Raw genomic sequence first — 13,141 nt, 5'->3', positions numbered from 1 at the left:
CGCCGGTGCAAAAGAGGACCGTGGCCTTACATGGCCCTGTTGAGGTGGCACAGTTGTCAAACTGCCCGGGTAAAGGGGCTGACCCGCCTGGTGCATTGGGCCCTGCGGTAGGCCGTACTTGGGTTGTGGGGGGAAAGAAGGCCCTTGGGTTGTTTGGGGCGGAAACTGAAAGGGTCCTGGCCTTTGCTGCTGTCCGGCATTCTCCAGGTCGATTTTCATGCTATTTAATTTCCCCAGAATGTCGCCATGGTATTAGTATTATCTGGTCCAAAAATTTTTCTAATACCTCATCATCAAAACAAATTTAAGTAAAATATTGGGATCAACGTGATCAAATGGAAGACAATGCTTTCAACATTATGGTCAAAACATATAAAGTGCTAAAAACTAAAACAAAAAAACAAAATTACAAATCAAGAAGGTCCTGAGTAAAGGACGCCGGTGCAAAAGAGGACCGTGGCCTTACATGGCCCTGTTGAGGTGGCACAGTTGTCAAACTGCCCGGGTAAAGAGGCTGACCCGCCTGGTGCATTGGGCCCTGGGGTAGGCCGTACTTGGGTTGTGGGGGGAAAGAAGGCCCTTGGGTTGTTTGGGGCGGAAACTGAAAGGGTCCTGGCCTTTGCTGCTGTCCGGCATTCTCCAGGTCGATTTTCATGCTATTTAATTTCCCCAGAATGTCGCCATGGTTTGGGATGGCAAACATTTTAATTACAACCGCTAATGAAGCAAGGCACTCGTGATGCTCCACAGGAGTGACCTGCTTCATTAGCGGCCCCAATCCCCTTAACATCTTCTCCTCCATGCCATCACTCCTCCTCTGGGCAAGAAGATCTATGACGCGGGCGTCAATAACTTCCCGACTCTCTTGCCCAGAGGTAGAGGGAGGGACTTGGCGGCGACGTCTGGGCTGGGGCTGGACAATACGGGGTGGACTGGCCAGTGGTAGGGGGGCCTGGCCCAGTGTGGAGTCATCTGGGTCCTCAGCCGGCGTTGGAGCAGGACTTGTTGCGTGGGAGAAAACCGCAGGGGTTTCACTCCCAGACGTTTCGGAATCTTGGGAGGGATCCAGACTGTCCACAGTACTGTATTTGAAAGAACCAAATAAAAAAATTTGATCATTTGAATTCAACATTACAAAATTACATTGATTATATTAGTTGTAAACAGCCGTGTGTATACAATATATATACGGAGTGGCAGCATACATCAGAGATTTGATTTTACACAATTAATAACAGCTTCTATGTGAATAGTGCAATTCCGAATGTAATTGCATTTTAAATTTAACGATGGGACAAGTCTTGTAAAGGCCTAATGTTACTGTATAATGGGAAAACATTGTTTGCCGTTTTGAGCTGTCCAGCCTCAGAAGAGGATTCCTCATTCAAGGACCAAAACCAGTGCTGATATTCAGGCCATCTCGTCTGTATGAGCCCTGCTACCACCATCCAAAGATACAAGATGGAATTTTAACCTAGTAGAACATCATTTACAGAGAAAGAACATGTACCAGGCCACACTTGACCATGGTGAGAGTAGTAGTTTTAATCCAGCTGGTCAAGCGTAGTTGGAACATCATTATAATCCATTATCATAGGACTTGGTTATTGTCATTTTATATGAGCAATGTAAGGAATCCATGTTGTGTTTGGTGCAATACCATTAAAGCAATATAAATGACAATGCCAATACCTAATGGGTAACAATTTCTAAAACATCCAAAAGTAAGATAATAGGTGTTTTTGGTCCAAAATCTCACGTCCCCCAAAATATTTTTTTTTAAAATACACTATTCAGGGCTCCCATTAAATCGGGAGCCTTTCTGAAACCTTTTAAAAATATTGTACCTATCCATAGGATACGTACAAACGAATAAATTGGTGTGTGACTAACAGCCGGCAAACACGATGATCTACTGTATGAGGAAATGTGTGCAGTGCGCACGTGTCATCTCCCTTCTCTATTCTTGTTCAGATTGCAAACATCTATGTTTCTGGACGGTCAATAAATAGCTTCAAAACGAACAAAACAGAGAGGGGAGGCGCTATCTGCACACTACACGTGTCGTCTCATCATACAGCTCATCAGCGGTGGGACCGGGTTTGACTCCACCACAAAACTGATGTAGACAACTAACACCAGGCATGTACAAACTGTTGCCCGCCAGCTGATGCACAACTACAACTACAAGCAGGACTGGTAAGCTTACAGCTATTCAGGCATGCTGGGAGTTTCAGTTGGTAAAGAGCTGGATGTAGTCAGTTATGACATGGCTGCCCTACTAAGTGTGTCAAAAATTTACATTTCGAAAACAACATTATAAATACTTACGGCCTCAAATCCATTACTGGCCTTAAAAACTGCAACTGGGCAGTATAGATGTAGGCCAGTTTCCTGGAGGTTCCTTCCCCACTCCGGCCTTTGCTAGTCACCTCCCTCCGGAATTGGTCCCGGCAACTCGCCCAGCGGGTTTTGGTTTGTTTTACTGTTTTGAAATGACATAATAGACAATTGTGAGGTTAAAATTTATTAAAGGGGAAAAAATACAAATAGTCATATTTTGAACCAAAATAAAAAGGCAAAAGGTGAAAGTGCAAGATTGGCCAAATTGGACAGATTAAACAGCACATCGTACAGTCCAGCAGGTGTGTGGACACTAATGAAGAAGTACAAGAAGGAAAAGACTAGTCGTTCAAGCCATTAGGACTAAAATACTTTTCAATATGTGAAGGTGACAACTGTACGATGCTTAATTACAAGGACACATGTGTCACCCAAAAATAGTGCACAGACATGTGATTATACATGAAAAACTGTATGCTGTAGCAAAGGGAGGGACAGCCAATTAAACTTAGAAATGGTGGAGTATGGAATTTAATAGACGTCTCTTTAATAAACCATGTACAGGCCTTTATGCAAAATGAGGCTGGACCACCAAATAAACACTATTGTGACCTCAGGGAATTTAAAACTACATCTTTTGGCCATACAGAGGGCAGGAACAGCACAACTACATTGCTATCACTTACCTAATTCTGCACGGCCTCGGCTATCAGCTTTGGACCATTCACTTTTGCGCATGCTCCGGGCCACTTGCATCCTTTTTGACTCTGTCACAATATGAATTTGCTCTGGTATCCCAAAGCTCGGGCCTCTTCTGGACCTGGGTGATAAGTTTTTCCACGTTCCAACGAGGCATGGTGGCTGGAAAAAATCACTAATGGCTGCCTCACCCCACAGAAGCTTCTAGGCACGGGTGGCTAGAAATTAGCATATCTTGTGACCTTAAACTTCCTGTATATATATTTTTTTAATTTTATTGCCACAAGTTTTGCCAGACAATTTGCCCATGGCATAAGTATGAAATAAAACGGGCGCGGACGCGGGCGCGGAGGCGGGTGACAATGGGGTGTGCAACCGCATTTTTCACGGCCCCATTGACTTGAATGGGGCCGCGAATCATTAGCCGTGAAAAAAATAGGACAGGTTATATTTTTGGACGGGCAGGAAACACGGGTCACGGGCGCGGGTGACAAAACGGTGCAGTAGCCGAGTTTTCCACTGACCCATTGAAAGTCAATGGGACCACAGAAAAACACGTTAAACGGGACAACGGCCACGGGTGCACACAACGGTCGTGTGCAGGAGGCCTTACTGTATGGCAAACCTGACCGAGTAGCATTATCTCATAGTCCAAACTAGTTTCACTCCGACAAAGAATGAGACCTGTTGAGGAATATTGTGTAGTCTTCCGTAAATGGTGTGTCGCCTCCATGTGGAATGACCTGGCCTTGAGACAGTTTCAGCAGGGTTTGCCTTACACCAGTGGTCGGCAAGCCGCGGCTCGCGAGCCACATGCGGCTCTTTACACACTTTAATGCGGCTCTTCTGTGTGCCGGGCGCCCGCTCCCCTCCCTCCTCTCGGGCGGCCGCCCCAAAAGTCAGGACTCTGCAGCTAGCCTCTGTCAGTGCGCGCCCTGTGTGCAGCCCCGGCGGCCGGTTCCACACAGCTCCAGTCTGGTCATGTGGTATAGGGAGGGCGTGACTTTCTGTGTAGCGCCGCGGCGGCGAGGCAGCATCCTCTCTCTGTCTGCCGCCCTCAGAAGAAGACTGTGCCTCCCAAATCAGCAGCGTGTCATCCGGTAGGTGTAGCAATGGCCTGGCCTGCCTGCCTCTGGGGACTCAATTTCTGTGACAGAAAAAGGAAGGGTTGGGGGGGAATGGAGGGGGGGAGGGGATGAATATGAACTATATGCCTCTGGAACTTGGAAATGAGAGATGTGGGCTGGGCCAGGGAGAGACAAATGAAAGGGGTGACTGATGGCCATCATGGAGGGGGGGGATGATTATGAATTATGTACTCATATGAGAGATGTGAACTGTGAACAGGGCAAAAAGAAAGGGGTGACTGATGGCCATCATGGGAGGGGGGGTGGTGATTATGAATTAAGTGTGCCTAACTATGGAAATGAGAGATGTGAACAGGGCAGGGTAAAAAGAAAGGCGTGATGGCCATCATGGAGGGGGGGGGGGAATGTGACATGAGGGGGGAGAAATGTGACATGAGGGGGAGAAATGTGACATGAGGGGGAGAAATGTGACATGGAGGGGCAGAAATGTGACATGAGGGGAGAAATGTGACATTGTGGGATTGACATAAAAAGGGTTGATGTGAAAAGGGGGGTGTGGACATAAAATTGCGGAATATCGTAATCTAGGAGCCAGCAAAATAAGTTAGTGGCCAGGTTCTGAGGTCAATATATAACAGTACCAGTGAGGACTATTTGAGTGTACATACTTTTATATGTACTTTTTTAGTTGTATCTTGATTTTTATTTCATTTTATGTTGTCATTTTTTACTTTTATTCAACTTGACTGCAGAGCCAGTGCAATGTGTGCATGCATGTTTTATTACTTTTACTTCTTGCCTACTGTTTGGGTGTATCCATCAAGGTGGAGAACCCTGCTTAAAATATCCATGATGAGCCCCACTAATTTTATAATACTATTTACACACAGATAAGATACCATATATGTGTCATCCACAGATAAATACCAGTGCGTCATCCACAGATCCCCCATAACAGTGCGTCATCCACAGATAAATACCAGTGCGTCTTCCACAGATAAATAACAGTGCGTCATCCAATATTCTCAATAAAAACTTATTGAAACTAAAAACAGTGTACCATCCTATGTATTTTCGGTTTTAAAAATGTGGCTCTCAAAATAAATTTCAATCGTGGTTTTGGCGAGATTTACCCACCACTGCCTTACACTATTAAAGACCTGTTAGTGAGTTCTCCTCCACCTGACAGTCTTGATGAGGCTATGACTTTAGCGGTACGGTTGGACAGACAACTTAGGGAATGAAAAGAGAATGTTCATCACACCCGTTCCTGCTGCCAGTCCAGATTTGCCATCCCATCTCCTCCAAGCTCTCTGCTTACACTGATGAACCTAAGCATGTGGGTGCGACTTCATCTTCTTAGGACATAGGCAGTTTTGGAAGAAAAGGGAGATTCTGGTTTTTCTGGTTTTTCATCTGCTCCAGGCTTGTTTGAAAAGGTCTCCATGGGTACCTAGGTGAACAGGTATCTCCAAGAACCTCTAAAAAGGTATTGTTACCTGTATGTTTTACCTACAATTCCTGCAAACAATCATGAGATTCTGCGCTAATTTAATTGATTTGAACTTTGTTGTGTCCTTGGGTCTCCCTTTATTGTTCCTCTCTGATCCTGTACATGTCGACTGTATTGACACTACAACTTTGGCCAAAGGTTCTATTGCATATTGTACCCCCATTGTTACTATGCTGGTTGGAACCATGCACTCTGATATCTGTTCTCTGTTTATAATGGAGAATCTGCCAGATAATATTATTCTGGGTATGCCATGGCTTCAACAACATAATCCAGTTATTACCTGGACCTCTCCAGAATCGTTAATTTCTAACGATAATTTGTTTTTCCTTAGTCCTAACAGTGGCACAGATGGGGTATTCTGCCCCCGTTGACTGGTTAGGACAGGTGGAAAATTTATTGACAAGTGAAAGTAATTAAACAATTAACAAGACCCTCCCACTCCAATAAAGAGGGGGATCAACCCCAGTCCCCTTGTGTAGTTACAAGCAGAAAAAAGGCAACACTAAAGTATAACTAAGGGGGGGATATTTGTGTGCCACTGTTAGGACTAAGGGAAAACAAATTATCGTTAGAAATTAAGTATTCCCTTACATCCTAACCAGTGGCACAGATGGGGATTAGCAAGTAGAAACCCCCATGGGAGGGCTCTCATGCCTGGCGGAAGATAATACTGTCCGGCCAAATGAGGAATAGCTATCTATCCTAGAATCCACTCTATAGTGTGAGATAAAAGTGGAGTGAGAACTCCAAGAAGCCGACTTACAGATGATCCAGCGGAATCGAGCTTCTTTCTGCAAAGGAAGTAGCCACAGCTCGAGTAGAGTGGGCCTTCACAAACTCAGGTGGCTCCGAACCTTGAGACACATAAGACTCCCGAATTTCCTCTTTGATCCATCGACTGATGGAGGGTTTAGAGGCTTTCCTACCCTTGTGGGTATCGGAAAAAAGGATAAGGATAAGTTTTCATCCTTCCTAAATACCTTGGACCGTTCCAGGTAAATCCTGAGACATCTCGAAACGTCGAGGGTATGGAGCCCCCTTTCTTCTGAGGAGGGGAGAGGAGCCAAAACTGGAAGATAAATCACCTGGTTGATGTTGCTGAACATAGGCACCTTTGGAATAAAGGTAGGTAAAACTTGAGCAGCACCCGGTCTTGCAGGAACTTGGTGTACGGCTCAAAAGCAGAAAAAGCTTGGAGTTCCCCAACTCGTTTTGCAGAAGTGATAGCTAATAAAAAAGTAATTTTCCAGGTTAGAAACTTGAGCTCCACCTCCTCTAAGGGCTCAAAGGGGGGAGATGATAACCCTCTGAGCACGACCGTTAAATCCCATACCGGGATAGGTTTAATTATCGTAGGCTTTAACCTTGAAGCTCCCCTAAGGAACCTCTTGATAAGGGGTTCTTGAGAAATGGACCTGTTGAGACAGGCCGAGATCGCAGAAGCTTGCACTCTGAGGGTCGAAGGTGACCATCCTGCAGGAACTGTAGGATGGTAGGTATGGACACATCAGTGGATGGCAGTTGACGACTGGAACACCAAGTTGAGAAAATCTTCCAAATTCTTGAATAAGATCTGTTGGTAGCCTCAGATCTGGAGTGCTCTAGGGTTCTCAAGACAGACCCCGATAGCCCTTCTATTCTTGGAAGGGACTGATCAACCTCCAGGCTGTCAGGTTGAAAATTTGAAGATTTGGGGAGGTCTGAGTGTCCCCCGACACCAGTACTCTCTCTGGGGGAAGCCTCCAAAATTGCCCCCGACTCATTTGAATGAGTTGGGTAAACCAAGATCTTTTCGGCCAGTATGGAATTATGGCGATGACTGACGCTTGGTCCTGCCTGATTTTCATCAATACCCTCGGAATCAAGGAAATTGGAGGGAAAATATAGGCCAGCCCGAACCTCCATGGGATTGACAGTTCATCTATTGCCACTGGGTTGTTGTCACCGCCAGCTCTCTGAGAAGGTCTGGCAGACGTTCTTCTATACCTCTTGCATGATGTTCTTTGTTTTGGTTTCACTTTGTCATCTCCATCTCCATCGCATGCAAGGTCTTTTACTGGAGGTAGCAGATCTCCGTAAAACTGTGTCTCAGTTTCAGGTGACCGGTTCTGCTTGCGTTCATGGAGTTTGTGCCGAGCCTAAGATCTCGCTTCCAGATACGTTCTCCAGGGGTAGTGAGAATTTTGTTCGCTTTAGAGAGGCTTGCAAACTCCATTTTCGCCTACTTCCCCATTCCTCTGGTGATGAGGAGCAGAGGGTGGGGATCATCATCTCGCTGCTCAGGGATAACGGTCAGTCTTGGGCCTTTTCGCTGCCGGTGGGGGCATGGCCCCTCCGATCGGTGGATGAATTTTTTGTAGCCCTGGGGCAGATATATGATGACCCGGATCGTATTGCTCTGGCTGAATCTAAACTGCGTCTTTTATGCCAGGGTAAACAGTCCGCAGAGATATATTGTTCAGAATTTCGGAGATGGGCAGCTGATACTGGTTGGAACGATGCTGCACTCCGAAGTCAATTTTGCCATGGTCTTTCGGAGGGATTGAAAGATGCATTTGCTTTTCATGAGAGACCTGCCTCGTTGGAGTCTGCCATGTCTCTAGCTGTTCGTATTGACAGGCGTCTTAGAGAGAGAGGAGAGACCACTCCTTCCTGTCATATTCAGTCCAAGGACAGTGCGGCGGTCTCATTTAGTGTGCAGGGGCCTCAGTCTCTCTCAATCCCCTCTGAGCAGGAGGCCATGCAGCTGGGTTTGCTTGCCTCTGATAGTAGAGGATTCAGCTCTCAGAGGAGGGTTTGTTTCTGTTGTGGGGGTATAAATAATTTGGCTAATGTTTGCCCCTCTAGGAGATTTAGGGAGTTTTCAGAGGGTAATAAAGAAACAAAAAGAAAAAAACCCTCTAAAAACTTTCCATTTGCTACTATTGGCAAGGTTGATGCGGAAATTGAAGGTTTGCCGTTTGCTTGTAGTTCCCGTTTTGTCCTACCTGTCAGGGTGGCGCTAGATAGCAAGAACAATGTTTGTGAGATTTTTGTAGATAGTGGAGCAGCTGTCAATCTCATTGATAATCAATTTGCTATAACACATGGTTTCCAGGTATGCACTTTGGAAAAGGATATACCTGTTTTTCCTATCGGTTCCGCTCCACTTTCTCAAAAATCGTTAAAGGGCATAGTTCACAATATCCGTTTGACTGTGGGTGATGCTCATGTTGAGGATATGTCATGTTTCGTCTTAAGCGGATTACCTACTCCTCTAGTGTTGGGGCTACCCTGGCTCACTAAACATAACCCCACCATTGATTGGCAAGCAAGGCAAATAAATGGTTGGAGTGACTTTTGCAGAGAGAATTGCCTCACGGCGTCTCTTTCAGAGGTTTCTACCAAGACTGTACCATCTTTTCTCTCTGAATTTTCGGATGTGTTTTCCGAGAGTGGTGTCCAGGAGCTGCCCCCTCACCAGGAGTACGATTGCCCTATTAATCTCATCCCAGGCGCCAAGCTGCCAAAATCACGTTTATACAATCTCTCCCAACCTGAAAGAGTCGCTATGCGTACTTATATCTCTGAGAGCCTGAGAAAGGGACACATCCGACCCTCGAAGTCACCTGTTCCCGCTGTTTTGTTTTTTTTTTGTTAAGAAAAAAGATGGTTCTTTAAGGCCTTGTCTGGATTTCAGGGAGCTGAACTGTATCCCAATTCGTGACCCATATCCGCTTCCTCTGATCCTGGACCTGTTTAACCAGATTGTTGGGGCTAAAGTTTTTTCTAAGTTAGATTTAAGAGGGGCATACAACCTAGTCAGGGTCAGGGAAGGGGGCGAATGGAAGACGGCCTTCAATACCCCTGAGGGTCATTTCGAGAATTTGGTTATGCCCTTTGGTTGCCCTTTCCATCATTTTGTGAACAGAATTTTTTATCATTTAATGGGGAAATTTGTACTGGTGTATCTAGATGACATTTTGATTTTTTTCTCCTGATTTCAAAACTCATAGGGACCACCTACGTCAGGTCTTGCTCATTCTGCGGGAGAATAAATTGTACGCTAAACTGGAAAAATGTGTGTTTGCGGTTCCGGGGATTCAATTTCTTGGTTTTCTTCTCTCCACTTCTGGTTTTCGCATAGACCCTGAGAAGGTCAGTGCTGTGCTTGATTGGGAGCTTCCTGAGAATCAGAAGGCGCTGATGCGGTTTTTGGGTTTTGCCAATTATTACAAAAAGTTCATTTTGAATTATTCCTCTGTTGTTAAGCCACTCACTGATATGACTAAAAGGGGGGTAGATTTTTCCTCCTGGTCGGTAGATGCGCTTAAGGCCTTTTCTAGTATCAAAGAGAGTTTTGCTTCCGCTCACATTTTGGTACAACCTGATGTCTCTCTACCTTTTATTGTTGAGGTGGACGCTTCTGAGGTGGGTGTGGGTGCGGTCTTATCTCAGGGTCCCTCTCCTGCCAAATGGCGACATGTGCCTTTTTCTCAAGGAAACTCTCCTCCGCAGAGAGAAATTACGATGTGGGAGATAGGGAGTTGTTGGCCATCAAATTAGCTTTTGAGGAATGGCGCCATTGGCTAGAGGGAGCCAGACACCCTATTACCGTGTTTACCGACCATAAGAATCTGGCCTACTTGGAATCAGCCAAGCGTCTGAACCCGAGACAGGCCAGATGGCATTTATTCTTTTCTAGGTTTAATTTTGTTGTCACGTTCCGCCCTGGGGTTAAAAATGTGAAGGCTGATGCCCTGTCACGTTGTTTTCCGGGAGGGGGGAACTTTGAAGACCCGGGTCCCATTTTGGCTGAAGGGGTGGTCGTCTCTGCTCTTTATCCTGATTTGGAGGCAGAGGTAATCTAAAGAGGATGAGTGAGAGATATAAGCGTGTGGCGGATAAGAGACGTGTGCCTGGTCCGGACCTGAATGTGGGTGATCTGGTGTGGTTGTCTACAAAGAATATCAAACTGAAGGTTCCCTCCTGGAAGTTGGGTCCTAAGTTTATTGGGTCTTACAAGATCTTGTTCGTCATCAATCCTGTTGCCTTCCGTCTTGATCTTCCTCAGACTTGGAAGATCCATAATGTTTTTCACAGGTCCCTATTAAAACCTTATGTCCAACCCACTGTACCCTCCTTATTGCCTCCTCCTCCGATTGTTGTTAATGGTAATCTTGAATTTCAGGTCTCTAGGATTGTGGATTCTCGCATTATCCGCGGTTCTCTCCAGTGCCTCGTTCATTGGGAGGGTTATGGTCCTGAGGAGAGGATGTGGGTCCCAGTGGCGGACATTAAGGCCACTCGTTTGATCAGGGCTTTCCATAGGTCCCATCCTGAGAAGGTGGGCTCTGAGTCTCCGGAGTCCACCCGTAGAGGGAGGGGTACTGTCACCGCCAGCTCTCTGAGAAGGTCTGGCAGACGTTCTTCTATACTTCTTGCATGATGTTCTTTGTTTTGGTTTCACTTTGTCATCTCCTTTCCTTCTCCCAGCTGTTAGCTATTTACACTAATTGCCTCCCTTTATATTCCCTCCCATACTGCCTCACTTTGCGGTTTATACTACTTCCGGGATTGAAGTGTTCACTGCTGGGATCTTCTGTTACTGTTTGTTCAGATAAGTCCTTTCATGTATTGTGTTTCCTTGCTGGCTTGATTCTAGGTGACCCTGACTCCCTCCGTATTAAGTGCAGGAAGCCGGTGGTCGTGTCCCCTCACTATTATAGGGTTTTCAGGTGTCACACAGTCTAGGTACGAGGGCATGCAATCGTCTACCTCTGAGACCCTTGTATGTGCTTAGCAGTCAGGGTGAGCTCTTAGGGTTTTATAGGGGTCCCCTTTATGCTCCTTAGTTTGGGATCAAGCCAGTCGGATGTTTATCCATAACTTCCAGCTATCTGCAACATTATCCGTGACAGTTGTCCTCCCTGTAAAGGGAGCAATACCTCTCCACCTTGGTGTTGAACCTCGTTGCCATGAGATCGATCTTTGGCATTCCCCACATGAGCGTTATCTCCTTGAAGATGTCTGGATGGAGAGACCACTCCCGGTTGGAAGACCTCGGCTCAGGCGATCTGCTATCATATTGTGAACTCCACGAATGTGGACGGCTGATAAGTGGGTGAGGTTCAATTCTGCCCAATCCAATATCACACCTATCTCTCTCAGGAGACTTTGTGACTTCGTGCCTCCCTGCTTGTTAATGTACATTACAGCGGTCATGCTGTCTGACTGTACTCTCACCGCTTTGCCTTGAATGCAGGGAGCGAAATTAAAAACGGCTAGCTTGATCGCCCTGATTTCTAGGAGATTCGATGATAATAACTTCTCCTGAGGTGTCCTGATTCCTTGGACTATCTTGTCTAGAAGATGTGCTCCCCAGCCTACTAGGGATGCATCTGTGGTAAGTATGATCCATGAGGGTTGGATCAGGGACTTGCCGTCCTCGAGATGGGTCCACCATCTTAGGGAGGATCGGGCCCGATAAGACAGGGAGTGCACGGAATTTAGTCCCAACGGACTGTGATTCCACTTGGCTAGTACCTCCGATTGTAGCGGATGTAGATGCCATAATGCCCAAGGAACCGCCTCTGCAGTTTATGACATTAGTCCCAACATTCTCATCAAAGTACGAATGGTTACCTTCCGAGGTACTGAGAGAGAGCGGGCTGAATTCTGAACAGATAGCCTTCTTTCGGGAGTAAGATGAATAGTCATTTCCACTGAATCAACCAGGAATTCTAGGAACTTCACTGAGGTAGCTGGTAGGAGCTGGGACTTGTCCCAGTTGATTATCCATCCTAACTGGTGGAGGAAGGCTACAGCCTGCTGAATGTGTTGGGACAAGATCGCTTGGGAAGGGGCTCTGAAGAGCCAGTAGTCCAAGTATGGAATAATGCTCAGACCCTGAAGTCTTAGAGCTGCCACCACAGAAACCACCACCTTGGTAAATGTGTGTGGGGCCGAAAAAATTCCAAACGGGAGGGCCGCAAACTGAAAGTGTTTTAGGACTCCCCTGATTTGCACCACGATCCTTAAGAATCTTCTGGACCCAGGATGGATGGGAATATGGAGGTAGGCATCCTTGAGGTCCAAGGTTGCCAGGAAATTCCCTGGCAAGAGAAGATTGGTCACGGACTGGATAGTTTCCATCCAGAAACGCTTGCGTCTGATGAACTGATTGAGTATCTCAGATCTATGATCATCCGCCAGTCTCCGGTCAACTTGGGTACCAGAAAAACTGTCAGACCGGCAAGGTACCAAGAGCCTCAAAGAGGCCCGCAATCAGAGCGTCGAGGACTTCTTGGGGGGCTTAGAGACTCTGTGTCACGGAACCATGAACCAGACGTACAACAAGAGATAAGTGAAAATAAGAAGGCTTTATTGAAAATAAAGCTGTAAAGCAAAAGTCCAAACGGATGGTGAAACCGAAGCAGAGTCTTTGAGAGGCCAGGGGTCAGGAACCAGAAGGGTAGTCAGACGAAGCCAGGATCAGGAACCAGCAGGGTAGTCA

At 46.3% G+C, this 13,141-nt stretch overlaps 1 protein-coding gene and 1 long non-coding RNA gene across 2 annotated transcripts; both read right to left on the bottom strand.

Annotated features, from left to right (window-relative positions):
* Positions 1–363: 363 nt before the first annotated feature.
* Positions 364–3,081, bottom strand: LOC121005701. Its single transcript, XM_040438474.1, has 4 exons — positions 3,030–3,081; positions 2,332–2,485; positions 467–1,082; positions 364–387 (listed from the first exon to the last, which is right to left on the bottom strand). Exons 1-4 carry the CDS (start codon positions 3,079–3,081, stop codon positions 364–366), a joined length of 846 nt encoding a protein of 281 aa, XP_040294408.1.
* A 418-nt stretch (positions 3,082–3,499) lies between these two features.
* Positions 3,500–9,565, bottom strand: LOC121005426. The gene is made up of 3 exons (XR_005779940.1): positions 9,555–9,565; positions 6,238–6,240; positions 3,500–3,654 (listed from the first exon to the last, which is right to left on the bottom strand). It is a non-coding gene; the product is annotated as an uncharacterized LOC121005426 (long non-coding RNA).
* Between the last annotated feature and the right edge of the window lie 3,576 nt (positions 9,566–13,141).

Source organism: Bufo bufo, chromosome 6 (assembly GCF_905171765.1).
Source record: "Bufo bufo chromosome 6, aBufBuf1.1, whole genome shotgun sequence".
Classification (NCBI taxonomy): domain Eukaryota; kingdom Metazoa; phylum Chordata; class Amphibia; order Anura; family Bufonidae; genus Bufo; species Bufo bufo.
This window is presented reverse-complemented; position numbering and strand designations above follow the sequence as displayed.

Bases quoted from the DNA above. Each gene is read 5' to 3' on its own strand.
- LOC121005701 (XM_040438474.1), bottom strand. From the start codon at position 3,081: ATGCGCAAAAGTGAATGGTCCAAAGCTGATAGCCGAGGCCGTGCAGAA. The intron at 1,083-2,331 runs GTAAGTATTTAT...TTTCAAATACAG, and splicing joins CCAGTAATGGATTTGAGGCC to TACTGTGGACAGTCTGGATC. The intron at 388-466 runs GTAAGGCCACGG...TTTTTGTTTTAG, and splicing joins TGCCACCTCAACAGGGCCAT to TTTTTAGCACTTTATATGTT.